Source organism: Grus americana, chromosome 5 (assembly GCF_028858705.1).
Source record: "Grus americana isolate bGruAme1 chromosome 5, bGruAme1.mat, whole genome shotgun sequence".
Classification (NCBI taxonomy): domain Eukaryota; kingdom Metazoa; phylum Chordata; class Aves; order Gruiformes; family Gruidae; genus Grus; species Grus americana.
The window spans coordinates 57,343,989-57,366,607 of NC_072856.1; the positions used below are offsets into that span (position 1 = coordinate 57,343,989).

Sequence of the window (22,619 nt, forward strand, 5' to 3'; positions counted from 1 at the left end):
GCCCTTGTTTCAGGGCTATGCCTTTCCCATCATGAACCAGTTGGCCATTGGCACCAGCAGTGAGATTGCTCCTCAGCCTTCCCTTCTCTGAGCTGAACAAGATGACTCCCCGGCCCCTCCTCATGTGCCATTTGCAGTACCCAGCCATCTTCATCACCCTCCACTGGATCACAGCACAGCGTCAATGGTTCTCTTGTATTAGGGGTCTGGAGCTGGACCTAGCATTACCGGTGCTGAGCTGACTCAAAGCCAGTTAGATACAGAGGACTTATATTGCCTTTCATCTCAGCTGTCCTCCTTCCAGTCCAGCATTTAAAATGTCTTCTCGGGGTGAAGGTACAAAACCATGAATGTCTCTACGTTACGCTCTGTCTTTTAAAACACAGAGGGAGTCAGCATCTCCCTGGCTCAGTGCAGAAGTCAGCGTGGGAATCAAAGCATGCTTGGTGGGGTAGTGTCCTTATCCTGCACCTAGCTAGCTCACTTGGTCTGCTGTGCCACCTTGGCATGGCCCTGCCATGTGGAGTAGGCATGCCCTAAGGAAGAGATGAAACAAATGGCATTATTGCTCCAGGAAGGAGACATATTTCTTTTATTTAGGCTGCGTACTATAGCTCCAAATCACAGCTGTGCTTTCTGAGAGTATGGAGTGTGAAAGGTAAAAACTCCATTATCTTGATCGAAGAACAGCTGCAACACTTGGGAAAACTGCCTATCTCCCAGAGAACCTGGGAAGCGAAGAGCCTTTTAGTTTCCCTGGTCACTGTCAAAATGTTGATAATTATGTGTTGAAAGTATTGCAAGGTATTGCAAGGACCACAGATTATATGCAAATTGCAAACATAATATTTTAATGACAACAATCATAGGTGTTGTCTGTTGTTTCTCCTTAAGTAAGCAGAAGGATTTCCATTGAATTCCCTTGAGGGTTTTGTGTGATGAGTGTCTGCTGTTACTGCATTGACTTGATGTTTATTTTTTATGTAGTAACGGAGTTTAGCAAAGAAATGCCAGATTTCTTTATTTCCATCAGTGACATTTTATGTTCATTAATGATACATCTAAACTACAGAAGCAGAAATGAGAGTAAATTATATTGTTAAACAAAAGTTGGTTTAGCTATCAGGAATATGCAGACATGTCTGCAAAACTACTGAAATTCAACAAGTAATTAAGCTTATCTTCTCAAACATAGGATACTATTATTAGCAAAGCATTTAATTAGCTGTCCATTGCAATAGAACTGAAAGCCAAATACCTCATCTGGCATTTCCCAAGTAGCCTAATCTGTAGTTCACAGAGCAACACTTTAAGATTACATGTCACATAGACACTGAATAAGATTTAGTTGCAGAAAGCTTTACGATAAACTTAATTGTATTATTATTAACAGCCAAAAAACCCACTTTTTTAAAAAAGATCATAAGACAAAATTGAACTGATCTGACTTTGGCCATGGAAAGAAGGGTCTAACAAATGCCCCAAGAAGGTGCACAATTAATATGAACCTTTCAGCCTGGAGAAGAGAAGGCTCCGGGGAGACCTAATTGCAGCCTTCCAGTACCTGAAGGGGCCTACAGGAAAGATGGTGAGGGACTGTTTATCAGGGAGTGTAGTGACAGGACAAGGGGTAATGGGTTTAAGCTGAAGGAGGGTCGATTTAGATTAGATGTTAGAAAGAAATTCTTTACTGTGAGGGTGGTGAGGCACTGGAACTGGTTGCCCAGAGAGGTTGTGGAGGCCCCATCCCTGGAAGTGTTCAAGGCCAGGTTGGATGGGGCTTTGGGCAACCTGGTCTAGTGGAGGGTGTCCCTGCCCATGGCGGGGGGGGTTGGAACTAGATGATCTTTAAGGTCCCTTCCAACCCAAACCATTCTATGATTCTATGATTCTCTGACACTTTAAATTGTCCAATACCAGTGTTCCTGCTTCTAGAACAGCTTAAGAAGAGGCTTTTGTGCCACATCCTCTAGATATTAGAACAATTCAGGGTAGGATTAAGATGAATGGCAAGGAGGACTTGTGGATGGATTGATATAGTAAGGTGCTGACTTCAACACATCTCAGGAACATGCTCTCAACTCCTTGGAACGCCAGGAGAGATGGGGTGTTGGCTCCTCTTACGCAGAGCTCAGCACTACAGAATTGGGTGTTCACTTACCACTTCAAGCATATGGTCCCAAATCAGGCAAGCACTTAAGTGTAGAATAAGGCGTCTTCACTGTTGCCTTCTTCCAAGAGATGAAAACAAGGATATTGGTAGAGACAAGAATTTTTCTATGGTTGCAAAAGCAGCACAGCCACTCCCAGGGGGAAGACTCCTGTTCTTTGCGTTTCACCGAGCCATCCCCAATATGTTACATGTATACGTCTGTCTCGCAGATCTCAGGACACCACAAGGCTCAGGGCTTGGCAGCGCTCCTCCCCATCTGGCTGATGGGAGATCTCGGCTGATGGGAGATCGGCTGGAGGGTGTCCCTGCCTCGCAAATAGGAATCCCATTATTAGAAGATCGAGGCTTGCTGGCCTAGACTATGATCTCTCCAGGACAGGGAGTAACTCCATGCATGTGTTTGTCAGCACCTAGCAAACAGCATCTAAAAATAAAACCAAAGCATCACTGACAGTAGCCCACTATTAAAAGATTTATTAATATAGATAAAAATGTTTATTTTCACAGGCTTTTCTCATAACTTAGCCAAAATAACTCGCTTAATATAAATTACCCATATATATTAATAATCTACTTTTATTCAGTAGCATGAGAACACTATTTGTAGGAGAAAATATGAACACTGAAGTTCATTAGGGAAACATTTTGCCCTACAATTTGATCTGATACTGCTCAGTGTGGGGTTTCAATTTGTTTAATTCACATTAATGTGTAGGCAAGACTGCAGAACAAGCAAAATACAAGCATACATTTAATATTAGTTACATTGCTTGTTTATTCATACTTTAGCTAAAGTCTTGGTACCATACAATTTCAGATTCTTTTTGTGTGTCCCCAATCAAATATTCATGGTTATAGTCTCTCTTACAGTATGTTCTCTCTGCTAAAGAAAAGATTCTGAAGCCTACCTTGAAGTAAACACAGAGAATAAGGCGTATGGTCAGCCCAAACTTTGGTCTTGCTTATGCACATGTGGATGCTGTAGCAAGAGCCACAACCAGCTATGATGTGCAAATCAAAGGACAGATGCTGCGTAGGCACAGCATTAGCAATGTGAAGCTATTGCCTTTTCCAGGCCTGAGAAACATCCCATTAAGAACATGTGCAGTCCTCATTCCTCGTTTCAGCTGGGGAATGGGAAAATGCTATTTACCCAAGAGGACAGCTCATCACAGAAAACACGTAGTCTAGATCCCGTCTAGCAGGAAATGATGTCCAGTGGGTTCAAAGGAGTAACACTGAGTTCCAGCTGAGGGAACGGCCTTCAATAAATACCATGTTCAGCTTTCGCTCTTCATTCCTATTTGGGAAAGAAGCACAAAAGCAACTGTCAAAAATCCAAACACTTAATCCTGCTTATTTCATTACTAAGAAGTAATAAACATCACTAATATTAACTTAATAATATGTGTTTAGATTTTTTTTGTCAATGGAACAGAAAAATATAATTTGGTGTACATCAAAGCAACCTCAGAAAGTATCACCCTGTTTGAACATGAGTCACTCCTAAAAAAGAATTCATAACATCTGTCAAAGTTATTTAGCTCCCTAACTTTGTCCGTGTTGGGCACTTAACTCTTACTCACACAGTCATTTTAATGTATTATGTTCTTATATAGGTTGCTTCTGTAAAAAGCAGTAAATTTGTTAGTGCTGTTTATCATTTATGCAGAGCCCTAGGTAGACAGAAAGAAAATTGACGAGATCCAACCTCACCTTCACTTTAATTCTCAGGGAAGGATATTTCATTATTTTTCTCCCCTTTGAAGTGCCAGGTCTCTGAAATCTCATTTTAATGATACAGATGAAAAATAAATACGTAGCAGAAGGAGTCAGCATGCAGAATTTGAAGAACACAAGACGTTTTGAGGCCGTGCCATGCACGGGGGGTGGGAACAGCATCTCGGCGCTGGAGGGCATGCGTGGCGGGTCCCCGGGCTCCCAGGGCTGGCTCTGGTTCAGCAGCCAGGCAGGAGTTTCTCGTCGTCAATGAACCAGCTGTTATGGCAGATGATCGCGCTGAATTTCAGGTCATTTGATAACTAGGGCAGGCAGCCGTATTTTGCAGTTCAGCTTGGGTGACATGTGGATGAAGAACTTCATCAGCATGATACAGAATTGCTCAGGTTTCTCAGCTGCTCGGGTGGGTTTGTGCTGGGGGGAGGAAAAGCGGGGTTCAGCCAGGTCCCATCCTTGGTAGCCAGATAGCAAGTGCTGTCTCCTTCTGCATGCAAGAAGAGTGCGGGACATCATTGCTAGTTTTTTGGCTTTATTATGAATGGCATTCAGAGCGATTCTTATTTAGGCTGTCACTTAAAGGTGCAAGCTGTTTGCAGGCCTGGTAGGCTCTGCTTGGTCATGTCAGCTGTTTCTTCAATGTGAATTGTGGTGCTGGCTTCCAGACTTGCAGAAAAGGCTTACGCCCATGTCAGGGGGAGTAGCAAGGAAAGCTTCCCAGTTCCTTCAGTGGCTTGGCAATACCTGAGACGGGGCGCCTGGGGAGGGAAGAGACCATAAGGAGCCTTTTTGAGGAGCAGCCCGACCATACTCATTGCTCAGGCTGCTCAGAAGAAAATTGGCAAAGCTTGCTTGGGGAAGGATTAATGTAAAATTCTGAGGAAAGCAGCTGGAAATATCACAGTAATTTTCTCAGCTTGGCAGGCTTTTAAGCTTTAATAGATTCCCAGAAGACTCAAGCAGATCTTTAGTGTATAAAGTGATAACCGGTGATGCTAGATTCCTAGATTTTTAGAGCCAGAAGAGATCGTTAAAGTCACCTACTCCAACCTCTGTGTTCAAACCTACAGTGTTCTGCATGCAAATTCTTTACCAAGTACATAATGCCCTGTTTGTGCTAGAAGGACATACTGTAGAAACCCATGGTCTTGATTTAATAACTGCATGTGATAGAGAATCTACCACTACCCCAATTACATTTTCCCAACTGGCTCATTACCATCACTGATAAAATACCATGCCTGAAAGGATACACCTTGCCCCTGAGAGCACCGAGCTCAGGCACCTGCCTTGCTGATGCTTGATCTGCCGTTTCCAAACCAGATTGTTCGGTCATTTCAGCGCCGGGCAGGATGTGGCCAGCCAGCCCTCTGCCTGGGTGAGTACACAGAGCAAGGCTAAAGGAGGATGCTGGGGAGCTGAAACAACGCTGGTGTAAGAAATGTGGGAATAAAAGCAAGGCTGCAATAGATTTCAAGAAATAACCTTGAAGACTCATTCTGGTGTGAATAAGGCTGGTTTTAATGTAATTTAGAAGGCTGTATCTGCCCTCTCTCCCCCCAAGCTTCTCATAATGTGGTGAAAAGCATCTACAATTTCAAACAGTAAAAATTTAAGGAGAAGAAAGAGCAGGGCAGTAGGTATTTTGACAGAGAGCAGACTGCCGAAGATGCCTGTCGTATTAGAGGTGGCAGCTAAGACTTGTTTTCTGTGTTTCAGAGTGAATACACCCTTTAAGGCAAACCGTCTATTTTTAACTCTCATTCTGGGAAGTCCTTTTTCCCTGTTCTGGGAGGGAAGTTACGTGCCCTGTGTCACAGTTGTCTCACTTACCTCGCAAACCTCCTTTCAATAAGGAAAGCCAGATAATAGGACAGAAAGTTGGTCACCCAAGCTCAGTGATTCATAAACCTCCCCTCCTCATTCCACGGGATGAACAGGGAGGGGGGAAGCCTGTTCCATTCAGCAGGAGAGGTCCCATTTTGGATGGTAAGACGGAGCCCAACAGGTATTTATTACTCACTGCAAGGAGCGTTTGCACGCTGCACCTCTCGTACGGCTCGCTCTGGCACACCCTGCAGTGAGTCACCAGTGGTGAGCAGAATGGTGAGCCAAGATGCAGAGTGATATTCCGTTTTCTAAACCCTCCCTGAATCTACGGGTATTTTGGTAGAGCTTGTGGCTTAGTCTCGTAGGATTAGACTCATCCCAGCTATATTTACAGGACTGAGAGTCTGACGTGGAGTCTCTCCCAGGCTCCTCCTGTGATTAGCGGAGAGACACGCTGCCAGGGAGGATTCATCCCTCTTTCAGATTGGCACCGATAAACCTCCTCGGTTTTAGGAGACTGGTGATGCAACCAGAGGTTTGCAAAGCTGAAGTATTTTTGAAATGTGCTTGCTAGACTCTTTACAGGAGTTTGGCGCTTTTTCTTGGGTCTCAGGCTTTCTGCATCGTATAAAATGTTCATCACAGTCTCCCCTGAAGTGCCTGTTCTTACTCTCAGGGAACAGAATGCATTTTCTGAACATTTTCAAGTGAATCATAATCAATTTGCAAGTTTAAATTAATTGAGCCATCTGAGAAGTATTAAATCCATGCCAGCACTTCCTTTATACTGCTACTTAATAGCAGTGTAGCGTAGACTTCAAAATTTCCCATCAGTTAAATTAATTTAACTTTTTTGTAGAAGCCAATATAGAAAGCAATACATTGTATTACAGGTATGCTACCGCTACTAGTGACTATTTAATTGTTACCATACTATGGGCTACTGACAGACAGCAGCTTAAATAACTTGCAAGTGGGGCAACTGTCATCAGAAATGACTTACCAGCCTTCATCTTTCCCGTACAGCTATTTTGCCCCTAGCAGTACCCTGCAAAGAAAAGATATGAAAAGTGCAAGCATGTCTTTTAAAAATAGTTTAATTTAGTACCACAAACACTGACAGGATATTATTAGAGAATGGCATCAGTACGAGACACTCCAACGCAGATAAATTTCTGGTGGCTGTAATCTTTACTTGAGTCAACGGGGCTTTTCTGGGCTCAGTCTGTGAGACTCGCATCTGCCTGGAATGCTGCTTGCTCTCTATTTCTTGGCAGAAACTTTCAGTCTTGCATCCTATTTAAAATTGTTTGCGACTGGAAATATATGCTAGTGTCTAGTTCTGAAATAGGTGCTGTGTCAGGTGGGTCTTCTCACTCCCGTGGGTGAGTTTTGGTTCAGGCACCTGAACGTGGGCAGTCCATGTAGGAAATGAAGGTTACGTGCTGTATTCCTAGGTTGGCCTCACTCCTTTGTACTGGGGTATTGCAGACACTGAAATTTGGGAGAGAATACATCAACTCCACATGGGAGCCCTGGCTCAGTATGGGCTCAGCCAAGGTCTCCGTGCATGTAGCAGCTCCAGAGAGACAAAGTGTGGAGATAAGTGGGGTAATTTCTTCCACATCTTAAATCTGCTCCATACAACCTTACTCCAGCCGAACTGCTAGAGTGTGTGAGCGCAGTGTCTGTAGACTAACAGCCATCACACAAACATCATATACTGGTGGGAAACACTTCAGCTCTCTTCAGCACGGTACCCAGGAGTCCTTTTGGAAGTGATGATGGAAATGGAAGTTGAGAGCACAGAAAGGCAGCATCAAAAATTAAAGCTGGTTCAGTATACACAGCTGCTACAGGTAGGAAAAAAAAATCTTGACACGGATCGTCAGTAAAAGAAACTGGTCTCCATCTTCAGGACTACAATGATCTGGGCAATGGTATGATGACAGCTTTTTTAGTATATTTTGCCCAGCTGAGGAACTTAAAAGTTCATTGTTCTCCTTGTTGAGCGCTTCCCAGAGCTCTTTAGAGTACAGACCTTCTCAGAGTGCCAGTGGATAAAGACACTACTAAAATCATGAGACCAAACACTCAGTTCACTTCACTGTGTTATTTCAGTTTTGGCATGGCCTGGGTTCTTAGCTGTCTAATGCACTCGGAAGTGCCTCCCCAAGCACGGATAATAGATATTAGGAATAAAAAAGGAAAGCAACCTTTTAAATTAAGAGCAAAATGTACAGAAATTAAAATGACACAAGTTGTATCAGCTGCATATTGGCTCCTGTGTGCACAGTCTCTAGATATAATCGGTAGGTGCTCAGACAGGTAATTACAGTCTTCCTGCAAAAGGCTTCATGTAGGAGAGCCACCTGCCTGCCTGCTACCACTTCCAGGATCAGAGCTGTCCTTTATTTTTACTGTTGTGGATTGCGGAATTACAGTTTTCTAACTTCTGTTTCAAAAAGAAGCGTTTTTCTAGCACATCTCCTTTCAGAGGACTGCTGCACCAGGTAAGCGTGGGGTGATTTATCAGCCTTTGCTATAGACTCAGTAGTGATTTATATTTGTCAAAATGCAATTTGCACAATTGATTTCCTGTTGCAAGGAGTACGGGAGCAGTTAGTTGAAGGAGTGTTTGCCTTTTAGCCAGCTGGTATTGGTTCATGGTCAAAATAGGGTCAAGGTTGCTTTTTATACAGGAGTAAGAGATGGTCAATGGAATTGTTACTTAAAATCTCTTTAGGTGTGCAACATCTGCAAGTGCTGCTTGTTCAGGAATCATCTGTCCTGCCACAGGCAAGCTGGCCTGTAACCTTTGTGAAGGCAAGAGTCAAATAACGATAGTAAGAAATGATGAGGTTTCTGGAGGGGTTTATGCCCAGTACCACATGCTGCACGTCAGAATATCACTTGTAAGTGACTTGCATACAGCTGGTGGCACATGTACCACAGCTTAGGAATCCCTACACAGATGTTATGAAGACATTTGGTCACAATATTTTCAGCCACACCTGATTATTTTTTTTTTTTCCCCAAACTTAGACCAACACTGATAGCGTCCAGGAAGTCGTAACTTTATTTTCCCAAAGTAAGAAGCAGAAGTGGTGGCTCACGTCATACTCCCTGGGGCAGCTGCTGTCTCAGGTTCTTTAATTATATTTCCTGTGGGCCAGGCTGCTATTTCACACTTCCAAGGGGCCACTTTCTGATGTGACTGTGGATCCCAACCTTCGTTTCAGAGTCAAAAGCGATGGTGGAGTCCCTGAGGGAACCTGTTCTCAGTCCATATTTGCTCTCCTTGCAGATCACCTAAAGCAATGCTATGCCACTTAAGTCACGTGGTGACACTGGGTCCGCTGCCCCACTTTGTGTTTGAATGAGCTATATAAAAATATTACATTAATTTTAGGGTTAGGTGGAGGCAGAAGGAAGCATACACCCTGACTCGTTTTCCTGGTTGCTTGGTAGACCGTTGGCAGGGTGTTTTCTGTGCAGGTGGTAAGTGCAGAAGGATCTGCAGGAGTTTGTTAATCTCTGTTAGATCAGTCTGAGATTTGCTGAGATGATGTTTGGCCTTGAAGGATATTTTTCAGCTTTTCATTAGTCATTAGCATGTTTAACCCCTTAGCAACCAAAATCTTAGTGCGTAAGAGATAAAGACAATAATAAAGAAAATATGGGGTAACAGATACTTTTGGCCAAGTCAGTCATTAAAAAGTTAGATGCATGCTTATGACAGAATGAACTTGTACATCTCTGTGTTTACAGATTCCCTCATTCGTTTGGTATATTGTTTTTAATTGCCTGCATTTGTGTAGTACTGTTTTCTTTTGAAAGAGCAGGTGGTTCCAACGGTGGTACAGGATAAGCCAGCGCTTCAGAGATCAGAGCTGATATTTTACACCAGCCAGATGCTTCCCTTTGTTGTGAGATATAGGGGGGAAGCAAAGGAGAACAAAAAGGATTTGGAATGTCCTCAAAACTGAGAATGCAATGGTTTGAACATACCTTTTTCTTTAGAAGATGATAAAACACAGTAGTTTAATTTTTATTCTTTTTTTTATTTTAATGCTAATTTTATTAATGTAAATTTATTTCTGGATTTTTTTAAACCCTCAGAAAGTAATTATATAAGGCCATTGGCATTTATGGCTATGGAAACCTGAATTTACGCTCAGGTTTGAGTGCAATATTTCTGTTTGCTGATGTGCATCTCATGGCTTTATAAGCCAGCAAGCAGAAAACAATGAGCACATGCAGGTGGGATTTCAACCATCTGGGTGCCACAGTGAAAAAGATAGTTTGCTATTAACAGAGTTTTTGCTGTCTCATATATTAAATAGTTAATACTTGGTTTGCTACATCTGATGGTGGAGCATACCTGAGAGATATTGACATTGTAGACTTAAAATGGGACATAAATAATTCGTAGCAACAAGCATTAGAAAACATACGATAAGCAGCTTTGCTGTTAAAATATCTATGTATCACTCAAACGCTCTGAGTATGTTTTAACGTTGCAGGAGGCAGGTACAGAGAGAGAGCAGCTACTCAGTTATGCTGAGTATGTGTTGTTTGAGAAGGAGTGGCTCTGATATATTGCAAGGTCCTTACGAACCTGTCTGCACCTGGGGTTTCACCTGCTCTGACCATATGAAGAGCCTTATTGTTTTTATTCAGCATATTCTAGAAATTAGATATTAGATAAAAGACTTACCTGCTAAGTTCAGTGGGTTGAAACATTAATCGGTCTAAATCAGAGCAGTGTCGGTGAAGCTATGGAGATACATCCCCTAAAGCAGCTATGAATTTCTCGAGGAGTACAGGATTGGGCTGTGCGAAGTCCCCAGTAGACAGAATAATGCAAAGGCAAGGAGAAGGGAAAGAAACAGATCAAAGGACTGGTGATAAGGCAAAGATGATAGAGAATTAATATTCTGCGTAGTCTCCTCATACAAACTGTCCATTAACTTCGACTGAATTGCCTCTGTGAGACCTGCTGTATTTAAATATACCAGAGGAAAGCGATTAGCAGACAAAGTAGAAAGGGAGAAAAGTGTTGGGATCAGAGGAGATCAGGAATGATGGGACGATGAAAAGAACTGAAAGGCAGTAGATGAGGATTTTAAGCCATACATATTTATTTCTGAATCCAGCATGTTCACACTTTTAAAAGTATTTTAAAACTACTGCTCAACATTCATCGCTGGTGTAGCCCCTTCAACTTCAGCAGCTACACTGCCAGGGAACTTGATCCTGCATGTTCATTTGCAGTCATTTTTTCCCCGGTACAAGCTAACTTTCTGCTTATTCGCACTTTGCATTTATTGTAATTACTTGCATGTAGGCGAACATATGGTGGTCTGACTGGGGCAAGGGCCAGAAAATGCAATTTCTTTCTGACTTTCACGGTATTGTGTGAAAGTCCAGACAATGAAGTCTGGCATTCAGACACCCCGAAGCGTTGTGATAGGCGAGGAAAAGGGTCTGATTAAATATTTAAGCAGCCGGGCCCACTTTGCTGCTGCAGCGGTGTATAGATTACACCTGGTGAAACCTGGTCTGCAGCGGGGCGGTCGGTAAGCGCTGGGCATGAGGAAGGTGCAGAGAGGAGTGCGCTGAGGCAGCTGCTGCCATACTATGGTCAGCAGGGAATGGATTTGGCACTGCTTCTGCCTCTGCCACTGTGACTGCGTCATCCTGTGCCGAATGTCTTGTAGGTGATGGAAACCTCCCCGCTGCCTTGCATGCCCCGTCCCTTGCATGCCATGCTCTGGTGGGAGCCGTCCTGGGAAGGGGGAAGGGGGAAGGGGGGAAGGGATGCTTGCACCAGGGCATTTTTGCATGGAAATGTTCTGTGCCACCATCCAGTTGTGCTGGGAAATTGCTTGCAGGTGTAGCGCCTCGATGGACCGTTTGTCTTTCGCTTGCTTTCAATTCTGGCAGGCAGGCAGTAGGATGCTGGGATAATATTTGAAAGAAATGACCCATTAGGTTCAGATCACGCCGGCATTAGTCAGGGTTGTTAAATCAGGAGGAGTCATTACAGCAAGAATATGGGACGATGACTTCTGATTCAACAGGCTGGATTGCTTCTGTCTTTACTCGCTGATGAATAGCATCCGTACTCGTGGAACAGATACTGGTTTAAAAAAATAGCTATCAACAAGGGCAGCATTTCATACCTGCAATAGTTATCTGGATATTTACCTATTTTTGGTCTCCATAATGACGTGCCTGTGACTGTCAATTCATGTTAGCTTTGCTGGAAATGAGGATTTGCAGGGCTCTGTAGGGTTGGGCCATTGGGCTGAAGAGGGTGGGTGGTTTTACTGTGGACCTTCCTAGTTAGCGGGACTTTTGCTTCCCTTAAGCAGAGAGCTTGGCTTTTTGTGTAAGTGTGAATGGGATCAGGTGTTCTGTTTGATTTTTTTTGTTTATCCGTTGAATTTATTAGACTTGCAAGTTTATTATCAAGGAGTTCTACCCATTTCTAATGAGGTTTTTTCATGTTTTTTCATAAATCCCCAAAATACCTCCATTTAGTCATGTTTCATAGAAAAGTCCTCTGCCTTCCAGCACTCTGTCCAGGTACAGGTGCCCATCCTAGTTGTCTTACAGCAGTGTTGGGGTTTAAATCTTGGTAGAATGGATCTTGTCTAGATCTTAACCATTAACTAGAAGCAAACTGTGTGTTTATAACGTGGTGTTTTCTATCTGTACATGTTGCTTCAATGCACGTACGGGCCCTGCTGTTGCCCACATTGTGGAGAAGACTGCCCTGAGGAGTTTACTGTCTCACTGGAGAGTGAAAAAGGAAGGAGACACTTAAAAACTGAGAGACTGGTCTTGCAAGGTTCTGTGTGGAGTTGGGCTAAGAATAGATCGTGGTGCTCTAGGCATCTTGGGTGCTGCACCAGGCTGCACTATGTATATATATTTTTCTCATTTAATGTGTCATAAGTCTTACTGTTAAACAAAACTAGAGATGATGTTTGACCAGCTAAATGTGTAAATATCAGCTGACTGAACTCCTGTACATGCCAGAGGCTGGGTTCTTTTTCCCTGTGGCTTCAGAGATCTTGAGAGATTCAATTTGTCCGCAAAAAAAGATTGAATTCCTGCTTTTTTTTTGATGTAAGGAATTGTAAGTATGAAGTGGGTGTAAACAGGTATATATGCATGAACTCATGTGCAAATACACATTGAGTGAAACAATCCATGTCCTCATTAAAAGAAAATTCAGGAAAATATCTTAGTAATATAAGCCATATGTTTAGATGGTGGGTATTGATTTTACACCCTCAGCTTCTTTGGAGCATCTACTGCCTGGGTTCTGGCATTAACCAGATCCCCATGCAGCGGCAGGGAGGTGACAGCATCTCAGTATTGCTAATACTCTTGATTTTAACAAGAGTCTGATGATATTTGGTAGTTTTCTTAAAGCTTCATTACTGCATAGGGGCATGAGATTATGAGCTAATTTTAACCTTTATTGAAAAGTCTCAAACCTGGATGTGCAGGAAAGTAGGCTTGATGCACATTCTAAAAAGCAATCAAAAATAGGAGGGGAAAAAAAAAGAACTGAAGTGCTTGTGGGCTTGCTTATTTAATACTAATAATTGTGGGTTTAATTTAATACTTTTTTTAGCTAGTCTCATGGTCCTGAATTTTTTTTCACTTACAGCACTGATTGACGTCTTATCCCTGTGTGTGTTTATAAAGCCAGCAAATTGGAATCACAACCTTATAAATTCAGTGACGCCTTTTTTCCTTCAAAAAAAAAACCTAACTAAAAAAACAACTATTCCCATAGCTTTCCATGCACACACCATTTTTCTCAGAGCCAGAGGCAGTTCTCATAACAAAAGCAGTTGGTCATCAACTAAGTAGGATGCTTACTTATCATGGGCCTGCGGTAACAAGGCTGTTGCTGTAAATGCAGCGGAGCCCCCGTGTCAGCCCCTGCGAAGGAGGGACCTGCTGACGATTGCTGCTCAGTGCTGCGTGGCAGGTGGCTGCCTTATCCATCTCTATTTCATTAGCGCGTAATTGAGCAGTCGCTGAATTAGTTCTTTCTTGCTCAGAGCTCAGTGCAGCAAACAAAATCCCCCTGGGATGCTCCAGTTCCACCTTTCCCTGCCCTGTGCTGAGGTTTCCTGCGCTCGTCTTGCTGGCTGTACTCAGTTTCCTGGAAAGCCGGCGCTGCACAGGGTCTGGTCCTTCACTGGAGCCTGATCCAGTTAGCCATGTAGGTATCATCTTCTGCTTTGCTGCCATCCTGAAGGACTTCCCTGGGAAGTGGGGGACCAAAGTTCAGCCACTTCCCCTGCCCGGGGGGAACTGCCACTTTCATTTCCCACCTCCCCTCGCCCCAGCGAGCTTGAGCTATTCTAGATCAGTGTGCGGGGGTTTTCTTCCTGTTAGAGCTGAGCTGCTGAGAGCAAAATAATTCCCACTTCTCATGCAATTCTTATATTTTGTGATAACTGGTCACTGGATAAAACACAGGGAGTCCCAGGCCAGACACATGGATGTCCCACCCCTGGTGCATGCCCTAAGCGTGGGGATGCAGTCCCACCGCCCCAGGCTGCATTCTGTAGGAGATGCTGACCCTGAGAGCACCAGAGTCACCTCATTGTGGAAGGCTTCCTGTTTGCACTGTCACCTATGTGTATTTTTAAATTTCTTTTAGAGCTGGTTGAGCTATCTTTTATGTGAGAGGTAACCCAAGCTGTGCTCCTGAGCTGAGGCACTGATGCTGAGATAAATGCACCTGAGCGACATCCTTTACATATTAAATATGATCCCTGCTGTCAGAGTGCAGTTTCTTACTGCAGGAGCTGCTTTAGCACCAACTCATCTTTAGTGCAGTCAGAATGAAAAAATAAGGTTTTTTCCTCCAGCTCAAACAAGACATCAACATGAAAAATTATCAAATGCTGTGCCAATGCCATGACGGATAAACAGCCAGGATCAAACAATTGCCATTATATTTTATGCAAAATAACTGAATTTACAGCTTTAGCAGTTGAGTCAATTGCACACTGGTTTCATGTTGGTGTGTTCAGTAGCATTTCTGATGAATTGAGGATGATTTCTTTCTAATCATCTTGCAGCACTGGATCTTTTCACGGCCTTTCTATTTGGTGCCTCCTCACTGGATCTCATGTCTTCCACCTGCCCAGTGCACATGCACAGACATGTAGTTGTGCATGTAGGGACCCCTGCAATTCCATTTGTTGGTTTTCCTAAAAAAAAAAAAAAAAAGGGAAAGAAAAAAAAAAGGACTGTGCACAGTGCACACACCTGTACATATGCACTTGCAGGAGGTGTGATCTAATGACAGGGTAGGGCACTCCCATGTTAAATACCAGGCTTGTTTTTCCAGCTCTGTCACTGTCCTTAAATCTTATCTACATCAGAAAGTTTCAACAGTGAGTGTTAAATCGGTTTTTAGTTTAAATGAACGGACTTCATACAGACCCCCTGTGCTCACACCCTTATTTCAGTTTAAGGAGGGCCTGTTGCATTTTAGATTAAAGTAATCTTACAGGTAAAAGTTAAAAGATAAAAGTAAAGTAATTGCCATCTTGGAAATGGTGCTTTTAAAAGCTTCTAAGCTAGGAGTTTCTACAATTCAGCTGAGAGTTGGTACCTGGATACACACTGCTTCTTGCCCAGTGTAGCATAAGGTAAAATGAGGTTATGTAAAACATTGCTGGGGGTGGTTTTAAGAGGATGTGTTTTACTTTGCACTGCCACAGACTTGCAGCACTGTCGGTCAGCAAGGGACAAGGGAGGAAGATAGAGAAGTTTTCTGGCACTGAGCTGGAAACGCTTATTTCACTGCACTCTTCTTGCCTTAGGTCAAACCAAAACTAATTTGGTCTGCATCAGAATAAGAGTGCCTTAGGTGACATTTTTGCATAAGTTTAACTGTGTCAGTAGCAAATCTCACCTGTAGGTAAATTGATGCAAACAATTTTTACTTGTGCAGACATGGTCTGGGTGTAATCGAATCATTTAACTTCCGCCTCACAGCACTGGTGAAACTTAATTAAGGCTGGTAAAGTTCTTTACAGTTCTCAGTGGAAACGTTTGGTGCATGTGTAAATGATGTTATAGAAGATATTTAATGTACTCTGTTAGAAATGCTGTGAAGGCACCCAGCCTGTGAATAATACTCTCTGAAACTCTATTAGAAGTTAATGTTTGACAGGAATGAGGCGAACCCTTCGGTGGGTGCGCTCCCTCTCTCTCTGCTGGGGTGGTTTTCTTACTGATTCAAATGATCCAACAGGATCCTGTGCGGAGCTGCAGGCACTCTGTCGCATAGTTAACAGCACAACAAAACCCTAATGGCTTTACAGTTTTTAAAACTGAGCCACTAGTGACCCACAGACAAAACTGCCCCATTCGTCCGTCTGCCCGTGCTTTGCCTCAGCTCCTGCATCCCTGCAGACAGCCACTGCCCGCAGCACGCCCAACGCATGAGCTGTTGCACGTCAAACGAAGCAGGACGTGCGGAGTCCCAAACCCCTGGCGTGGAAACGCCGGGGCAGCACACGTGGGCTCTGCCCAGCTGCAGTGATGGGGCACAGCAAGCGGGGTGATCCCTCTTCCCAGTCCTTTAATTTGCCGTGGAAATTTAGGTCGATGTGACCTGCCACGTCATCCAACTCTGGCTGTACTAGCTGGGGCTCCAGAAGTAGCATAGGCACCCTGCTTTATCTACATGCTTTATCTAGGCTAATTAGATCAGTGCTTTGTCCAGGATAATTGTCTCTACTAATGAGTTTGAGCGCAGTGTCACTAGCACAGCGATGTTGCGCCTGGTTCCTGCGGTGGTCACTTCCTCATGGCACGGGGCCATGCAGCACATCTCCGGCACGTGCAGTCCCCAGCAGGACAGACCGAAGGGACCGAGAGCAGGTGGAGGTTCTCAGGGCAGAGGCAGATGTTTAAAGTGCTGACGGAGTCTCGGCAGCAGCATGATGATTGCCCAACAGCAGCAAGAGAGCTAAAATTACAGCCAGGCGGGAGGAAGTGGTGGTGTAAGGAGACGCAGATAACTTCCCCCCTCTGGCCGGAGCGGGGCCGGAGCTCACCTGATTTCACACCTGCGTTGCAAGGCTGGTCTGCCTGTGGGTTGCTCCAGGCGGATCAGCCCCAGAAGCAGCACAGCTGGGAGCAAGGAACCCCCCGAACTGTGGGGGGGTGCAGGGGAGAGGTTATGGTGAAGGCAGCAAAAGGGAGCGTCCAGCCGAGTCCCGGCCTGAGTTTGCAGGTTGGCCCCAGGAGCTGGCAGCAGCCCAGCCAGGACTCCCGCCCCAGGGCCTGACATGGCAACCGGCGATGGTGGGATTAGCATTGGTCAGAAAATGCCAATTTATTTGAAAGATAATTCTGTGGGAAAGAAAAGCTTTGCAGGAACTTGTAATCTGGAATGATTTCTTCTGTTCTGGTCAGGATAAGCAAGTGTTTATGTCATTTTCCCAGGACATAAATGATGATGTGTCAAGGCCTGAACTTGAGTCTCCCACAATCCAAGTATGTGCTGAAACCATCAACAATGAGGGAGAGCTGTCTGTCTGTCTGTCTCTTACCTCTTTGCCTCCCATTGTCTGCTGTGGTTTTTTTCCACACAAAATCATCATGTTCTGCTCATATGCAGAACAAAAATTTTCAATATCTCATGAATTTAAAGCCCAGATATATTTCTTATTCAGTTCTGACTCTGGACCCTTTCCTCAGCCCACCACAGTTCATCACACTGGTCCATAAGCACCATGAAGGCTATAGGGGTCGCAGAAACCCCACCTTGGGGGCTGCTTCCAGTGTGTATAATGAATAAAAGATCCGTAAGTGGGTTAGACTGAGCGTTCCGTATTGAAGGAGCACAAAATCCTGGTTACTCAGGGAAATGGGCCTAGTTTTGCCACTTTCTTGAGTGCATGCAGTTGGTGGTGCTTGCAGTTGTAGCATAAATAAAAGAGGAAAAAAGAAACGCTGCTTGGGGCTGCCCCAGCAGGAGAGAAATGACGGCATTGTTCCTGCTTGCTCCTGCTTTCCCACCGCCGCTACGCCAGAGTGGAAGCAGGAGCATGGGTTTGCACAACCTGGTCTAGTGGAGGGTGTCCCTGCCCATAGCAGGGGGGCTGGAACTAGATGATCTTTGAGGTCCCTTCCAACCCAAACCATTCTGTGATTGTATGATTTTCCCTCAGTGACAGCTTTGGTCCTATTCTGTGCCTGGCCATGGGTCCAGACGTGAACATCTCTGAGCAGTAGCAGGGTTCAGTGGTGCAGGAGCGGCCACTGGTATATGGAAACCATCACACCCACCGCAAAGCAGTGCCCTGTGCCAGGAGTTCCCCATTGCCGTCTTTAGGGACAGCTGGAGAAGGGCAGAGTGGGTGCTGGGGTGGCTGGGTGGGAGGAGAAAAAGCAAACCCAGAAAACATCCGCGTACTCCCAAAATCTGCCTTGAGCTGAATCACAAGATGCTTGTATAAAAACGCAGTTAATTATTACAAAGCAACGAAGCGAGGAAACACAGACATTCACAGTATATCTCCTGCATTAATTAGTTGCTAAAAATGTAGATCACAACAGCTGTGAAGCTGCAAACGGGTCAGTAGAAAAACCGTCTCTCCTGGTTATCGTGCTGAGAAGCGCTCTTCTCCGTGAGGCTGTTCCCAAAGGCTGCCGGGGTTGGAAGCAGCTCGCAGGGCAGCTCGGGAAGCATGTTTACATGAGGATGCCATCACCAAGAGCGCTTACTGTTCATGTCTGCTCAGGCCTGAGAAATATCTAAAAATGTGGAGAGAAGTTAAACCTAGAAGTCCCCCTGAATTTAAAAAAACCCTCAGTCAAACAGGGGTCTGCTGTATGTGTACGGCAGAGCATACACATACAGAACCAAGTGTAAAAATAATCCCTGCCTTCAGTATCTGGATGAGCTTTGGCCGAGTATGCTAAAAGCAAGCTCAAGGGTGAGCGAAACAAGAAGCTCCACCAGAAGTTCACTTCTTTAGTGTCTCACTACTGGTCACTAGTAAAAAAATAAGAAAAATGAGTTTGGAAAAGATTTGAATAAATGAGTGATGTTTTGCTGCAGTGTGTTGATTTAAGTAAGAAATTTAAACCTGTAAAAGAGAGGAATTAGTCATTACTCAGAAAACACTAATTGTTACATGTCTCAAGATATCAGAGAGACAATTAAGGCATTTTGGGGGCCGTGTAGTCATGTACCCCGTGCGTCCAAAATATTGCCTGGCTTTTTAAAGTAAAGTGCAAATAAAAATACCTGTAAATGTCACCACTTATGCAAAGACTTTTAAAATGTTGATTATTTACTGAGTCAGGTCTGAAGTAGCTTCTTTGCTTCTGATCTTTTTTCTCTTGTTTTCGTCTTTCAAAAGAGGAGAGCATTTCTATAGAAACTATGAAGAAACTGACAATTTCAAAACATAATTAGGAGCTTTATGTGCTTCATTTTAAGGACATTTCACAGGATGACCAAATAATAAGAAGAACAAAATGCTGCCAACTGAAACAATCAGTTGTGGTTCTTAATGTAAAAAAGAATTAGGAACTGTTAATGCATAGAGCTCATCTCTGAATAAGGGACTGAAATTAAGTTATTTCAATGAAGTGTGGGAAAAAATTTCCAGTAGCATTGTCTGAATTGACTTGTGGTCTGCCCTGAGAATATATCAGATATTTACTGTGCCACAGACAAATGTTTTAAAGCCAGTGTTTGCTTTGCAACCATGTGTTGCAACCAAAACTGTGTACTTAGTTTCAAGTGTGTCCTTAATCCTGCAAGCGTACACATACATACCCGAAAATCTAAGTAAACTCATTGAATTTACTAGGACTTCTTTGTGCTAAAAATTGAGGTGGACTTTTTGCAGATTCATATCCTCTTTCATTTTCCTGCCTGCTATGTAAGATCACCTTGAGAAAGCTCCAGGTAACAAAAAGCAACCACCCTAATTTCCAGATGTGTTTTCTAATGTTGCCTTAAAAAGATTTCTTTAGACCACTTTCCAAATTGATTTGGTTGGATTTATTTGGTTTTAAACCTACATAGCCAGTTCATAACAAGGCCCACAGGAAAAAGGAGTTGGGGTTTTTTTGTGTGGTTTTGCTAGTCTGGTCTTTGATTCCTTCTGCATATCTACTATTAGTCAAACTGCCGACACTGTCTCATTTTTCTGGGTATTTGGCCCCAAGAGAAGATTCATGGCTAAGTAGCAGATAAAGATGGCATCATTAGAGCCTCCTATATACTTAGACATGGTTTATTGCCAGGGAGGAATTGTTTCTGCTGCCTCATCCTCTGTCCTTTCTTGTTCACGTTGGTGCCTACTTGCCCAGAGAAGCTGAGGATGCCCCCTCCCTGGAAGTGTTCCAGGCCAGGTTGGATGGGGCTTTGGGCAACCTGGTCTGCGGGAGGGTGTCCCTGCCCATGGCAGGGGGGTTGGAACTAGATGGGCTTTAAGGTCACTCCCAACCTAAACCATTCTGTGATTCTACTTTTAGTCCTCTTTCCAAGCAAAGTGCTGGCTTCTGTGTGATGCTCTGAGTCTTTATACAAGGGAAGTTTTCTCATGATGAAATCATATGCAGTGATGGGCATGGCTAAGGCTTGTCACGGTGGAATTTGTTACCCAGTAAGGGAGGTGTAATCTGACTTAAGCCTTGGAAGTCTTTCACCCAGAAGTGCATAGGAGAAGGTGTGTGTTACCTGCACACATCAGAGCCAGGGTCCAAACCGGTGACACTGCCAACTGCGGGGAGTCTGGTCCAGTTCCGCAGGTTGGGGATGGGATCTTACCTGTCTTCCTACTGTGTTCAGAAGAAGTTTAAATTCAGGCTGTACCTGCAGCTCAGGGGTAGCTCCGGCCTTCTTTCACTTCAGTGGTGAAGATGCACGGTACAGGCATTCACGCAGTAACAGGGCATCCTCGTTACACCTTCAGCTCCCTACACGTGAGCCTTCTGCTCTGTGCTTCCCAAATACCTGCTAAGTTTTTTCCTGGGGCTTGCTTCCAAAAACACCACCCTCTCCCTCCGCATTCATTGTTTTGTGTGATCTTTACAAAACGTGGCAGTTCTGTCTAAATAGTTTGCCAAAGGCCTGTGACAAACAATAATAAGTTGTCAGTCATGAGACATTAAAGAAGTGAACTGTCTTCACTTCATATCCTATCCTGAGATATTTTTAAATGTCAGAGCTTTTGACGTAGTGGTTGTCACTGGCTCCATTTTTGGGGTACCCAAAACTGGCATACATGGGCCTGATTTTCAGAAAGTGTTGTGTTCCTTTTCTGCAAATGTTCGTCCTTAAACACATTTCAAAAATATGCACAATTTCATCAGGATCAGTCAATGCTCTGGAATTCTGACTGCGATGCATTTCTGCCATCTTTCCTGTTTTCACGCAGTCATACTTTCTAAATTTGTTTTCAGATGACATTCTGCCTGGCAGAAGCACATAAAGAAAATGGAGAGAAATATCCTTAATGATTTGTGAGTGGCATATTTGGGTTTGTGAGTGTTTAATTCTGATTTGCTCCTGCTGGATAACTTCTAAAAGGATGAAATTTTACATTTTAAAATGAAAAAAATAAGGTAGACATAACAATTTCCTGCATATAACTGATCTGTTTCTCAGTGCTGTTAATCAGGAAAATTGCTGTTCCATTTAATAGAGCTCTTATCTGTTTAGTCCCAGTTGAAACCCACCTCGTCAAATCAATGGAACAATCCTCCGTCCACCAAATGCAAGACTACTGTGGCTTATGTTACCAACAATTATTTTTATTTTCAGAATAATTATTTCTTTCTGAAAATGGTATGTAGTGTCAGTGTACTTGATTAAACGTCCAAGAACAGAGATTAAATGATCAGAGTCAAGAGAGGAGATGTGACTTAAATGGTGACATGCGTAGTTGGGTTTTGTTGGTGAATACCAGTGAAAGCTCAGCTTGATGCGGATCCTCCAGAAACAGAAGACCAGCCAAGTTGTATAAAGAAAAGCCACCTTTGTAAAAGGCTTGTTTAACTTTGCATCTCCTTGCACCTTCCATCAGGTAGCTTCTTGATGCCAGCTCAGCATCAGAGCAGCGCTAGCTAGTGTGTATGCTCACAGACTCATACTCTGCAAGCACAGAGTAATCCGGGGAGGCTACAGATGTAGAAGCTAGAAGTGCATCCCAGTGTGATGGACTGTCCTGCCACAGGACATCTTTTGCAACATTACAGGTCTTCACCATCACCAGGGCATTAGCATGTAGTCTGCAGCTACCACGATGCTAAGTTTCTGGACAAATCTGCTCACACATTTAGCCATTGGGTTCTCCGAGTGGGACTAAAAATTTATGGGAGGCAATGATTTGTCTAATAGGAAAAAAAGAATTAAAAAAAATAAAGCAAAGAGAGGACAGTAATGCTTGAGGTTTGTCTCTCATAGTAAGATGGAGAAGCAATTAATCTGAGTGGCACTATTTTTTGAAAAAGTCGGCCACATTTTCTCTCCTAATAGCATTCTCTCATTTTTTCTGTAGGTCCAGCTGCCCAGCGCCAGGTCCAGAATGGGCCATCTCCAGATGAGATGGAAGCACAGAGAAGGTGAGTTAATCAGTTATGGTAGAGTTCTAGTTTGTAACTTGGATGAACGTGCAGTCCTTGCTCACCAAGCACTGTTCTTTTTACTTGAACCTGTTTTAAGCTGATTCTGAGTTTTATGTAATTAGTGCTAGTCATTCCATAATGACTTCTAAAAGGTGAACTGAAGCTCTAGGTAAACTCTTTGCTCAAAGGCAAGTGATGCTCAGAGTTAAAACATGTTTAAAAGCAATTT

At 43.7% G+C, this 22,619-nt stretch overlaps 1 protein-coding gene across 9 annotated transcripts in view; it reads left to right on the forward strand.

The window, feature by feature from the left end:
* Positions 1–22,619, forward strand: part of EVL (Enah/Vasp-like) — a 158,532-nt gene that overhangs the window by 116,497 nt on the left and 19,416 nt on the right. For all 9 annotated transcript variants that reach the window (XM_054828582.1, XM_054828587.1, XM_054828589.1 and 6 more), the window contains exon 4: positions 22,324–22,387. In XM_054828582.1, the coding sequence (XP_054684557.1) occupies positions 22,324–22,387 (64 nt within the window). The remainder of the gene's footprint in view (positions 1–22,323; positions 22,388–22,619) is intronic.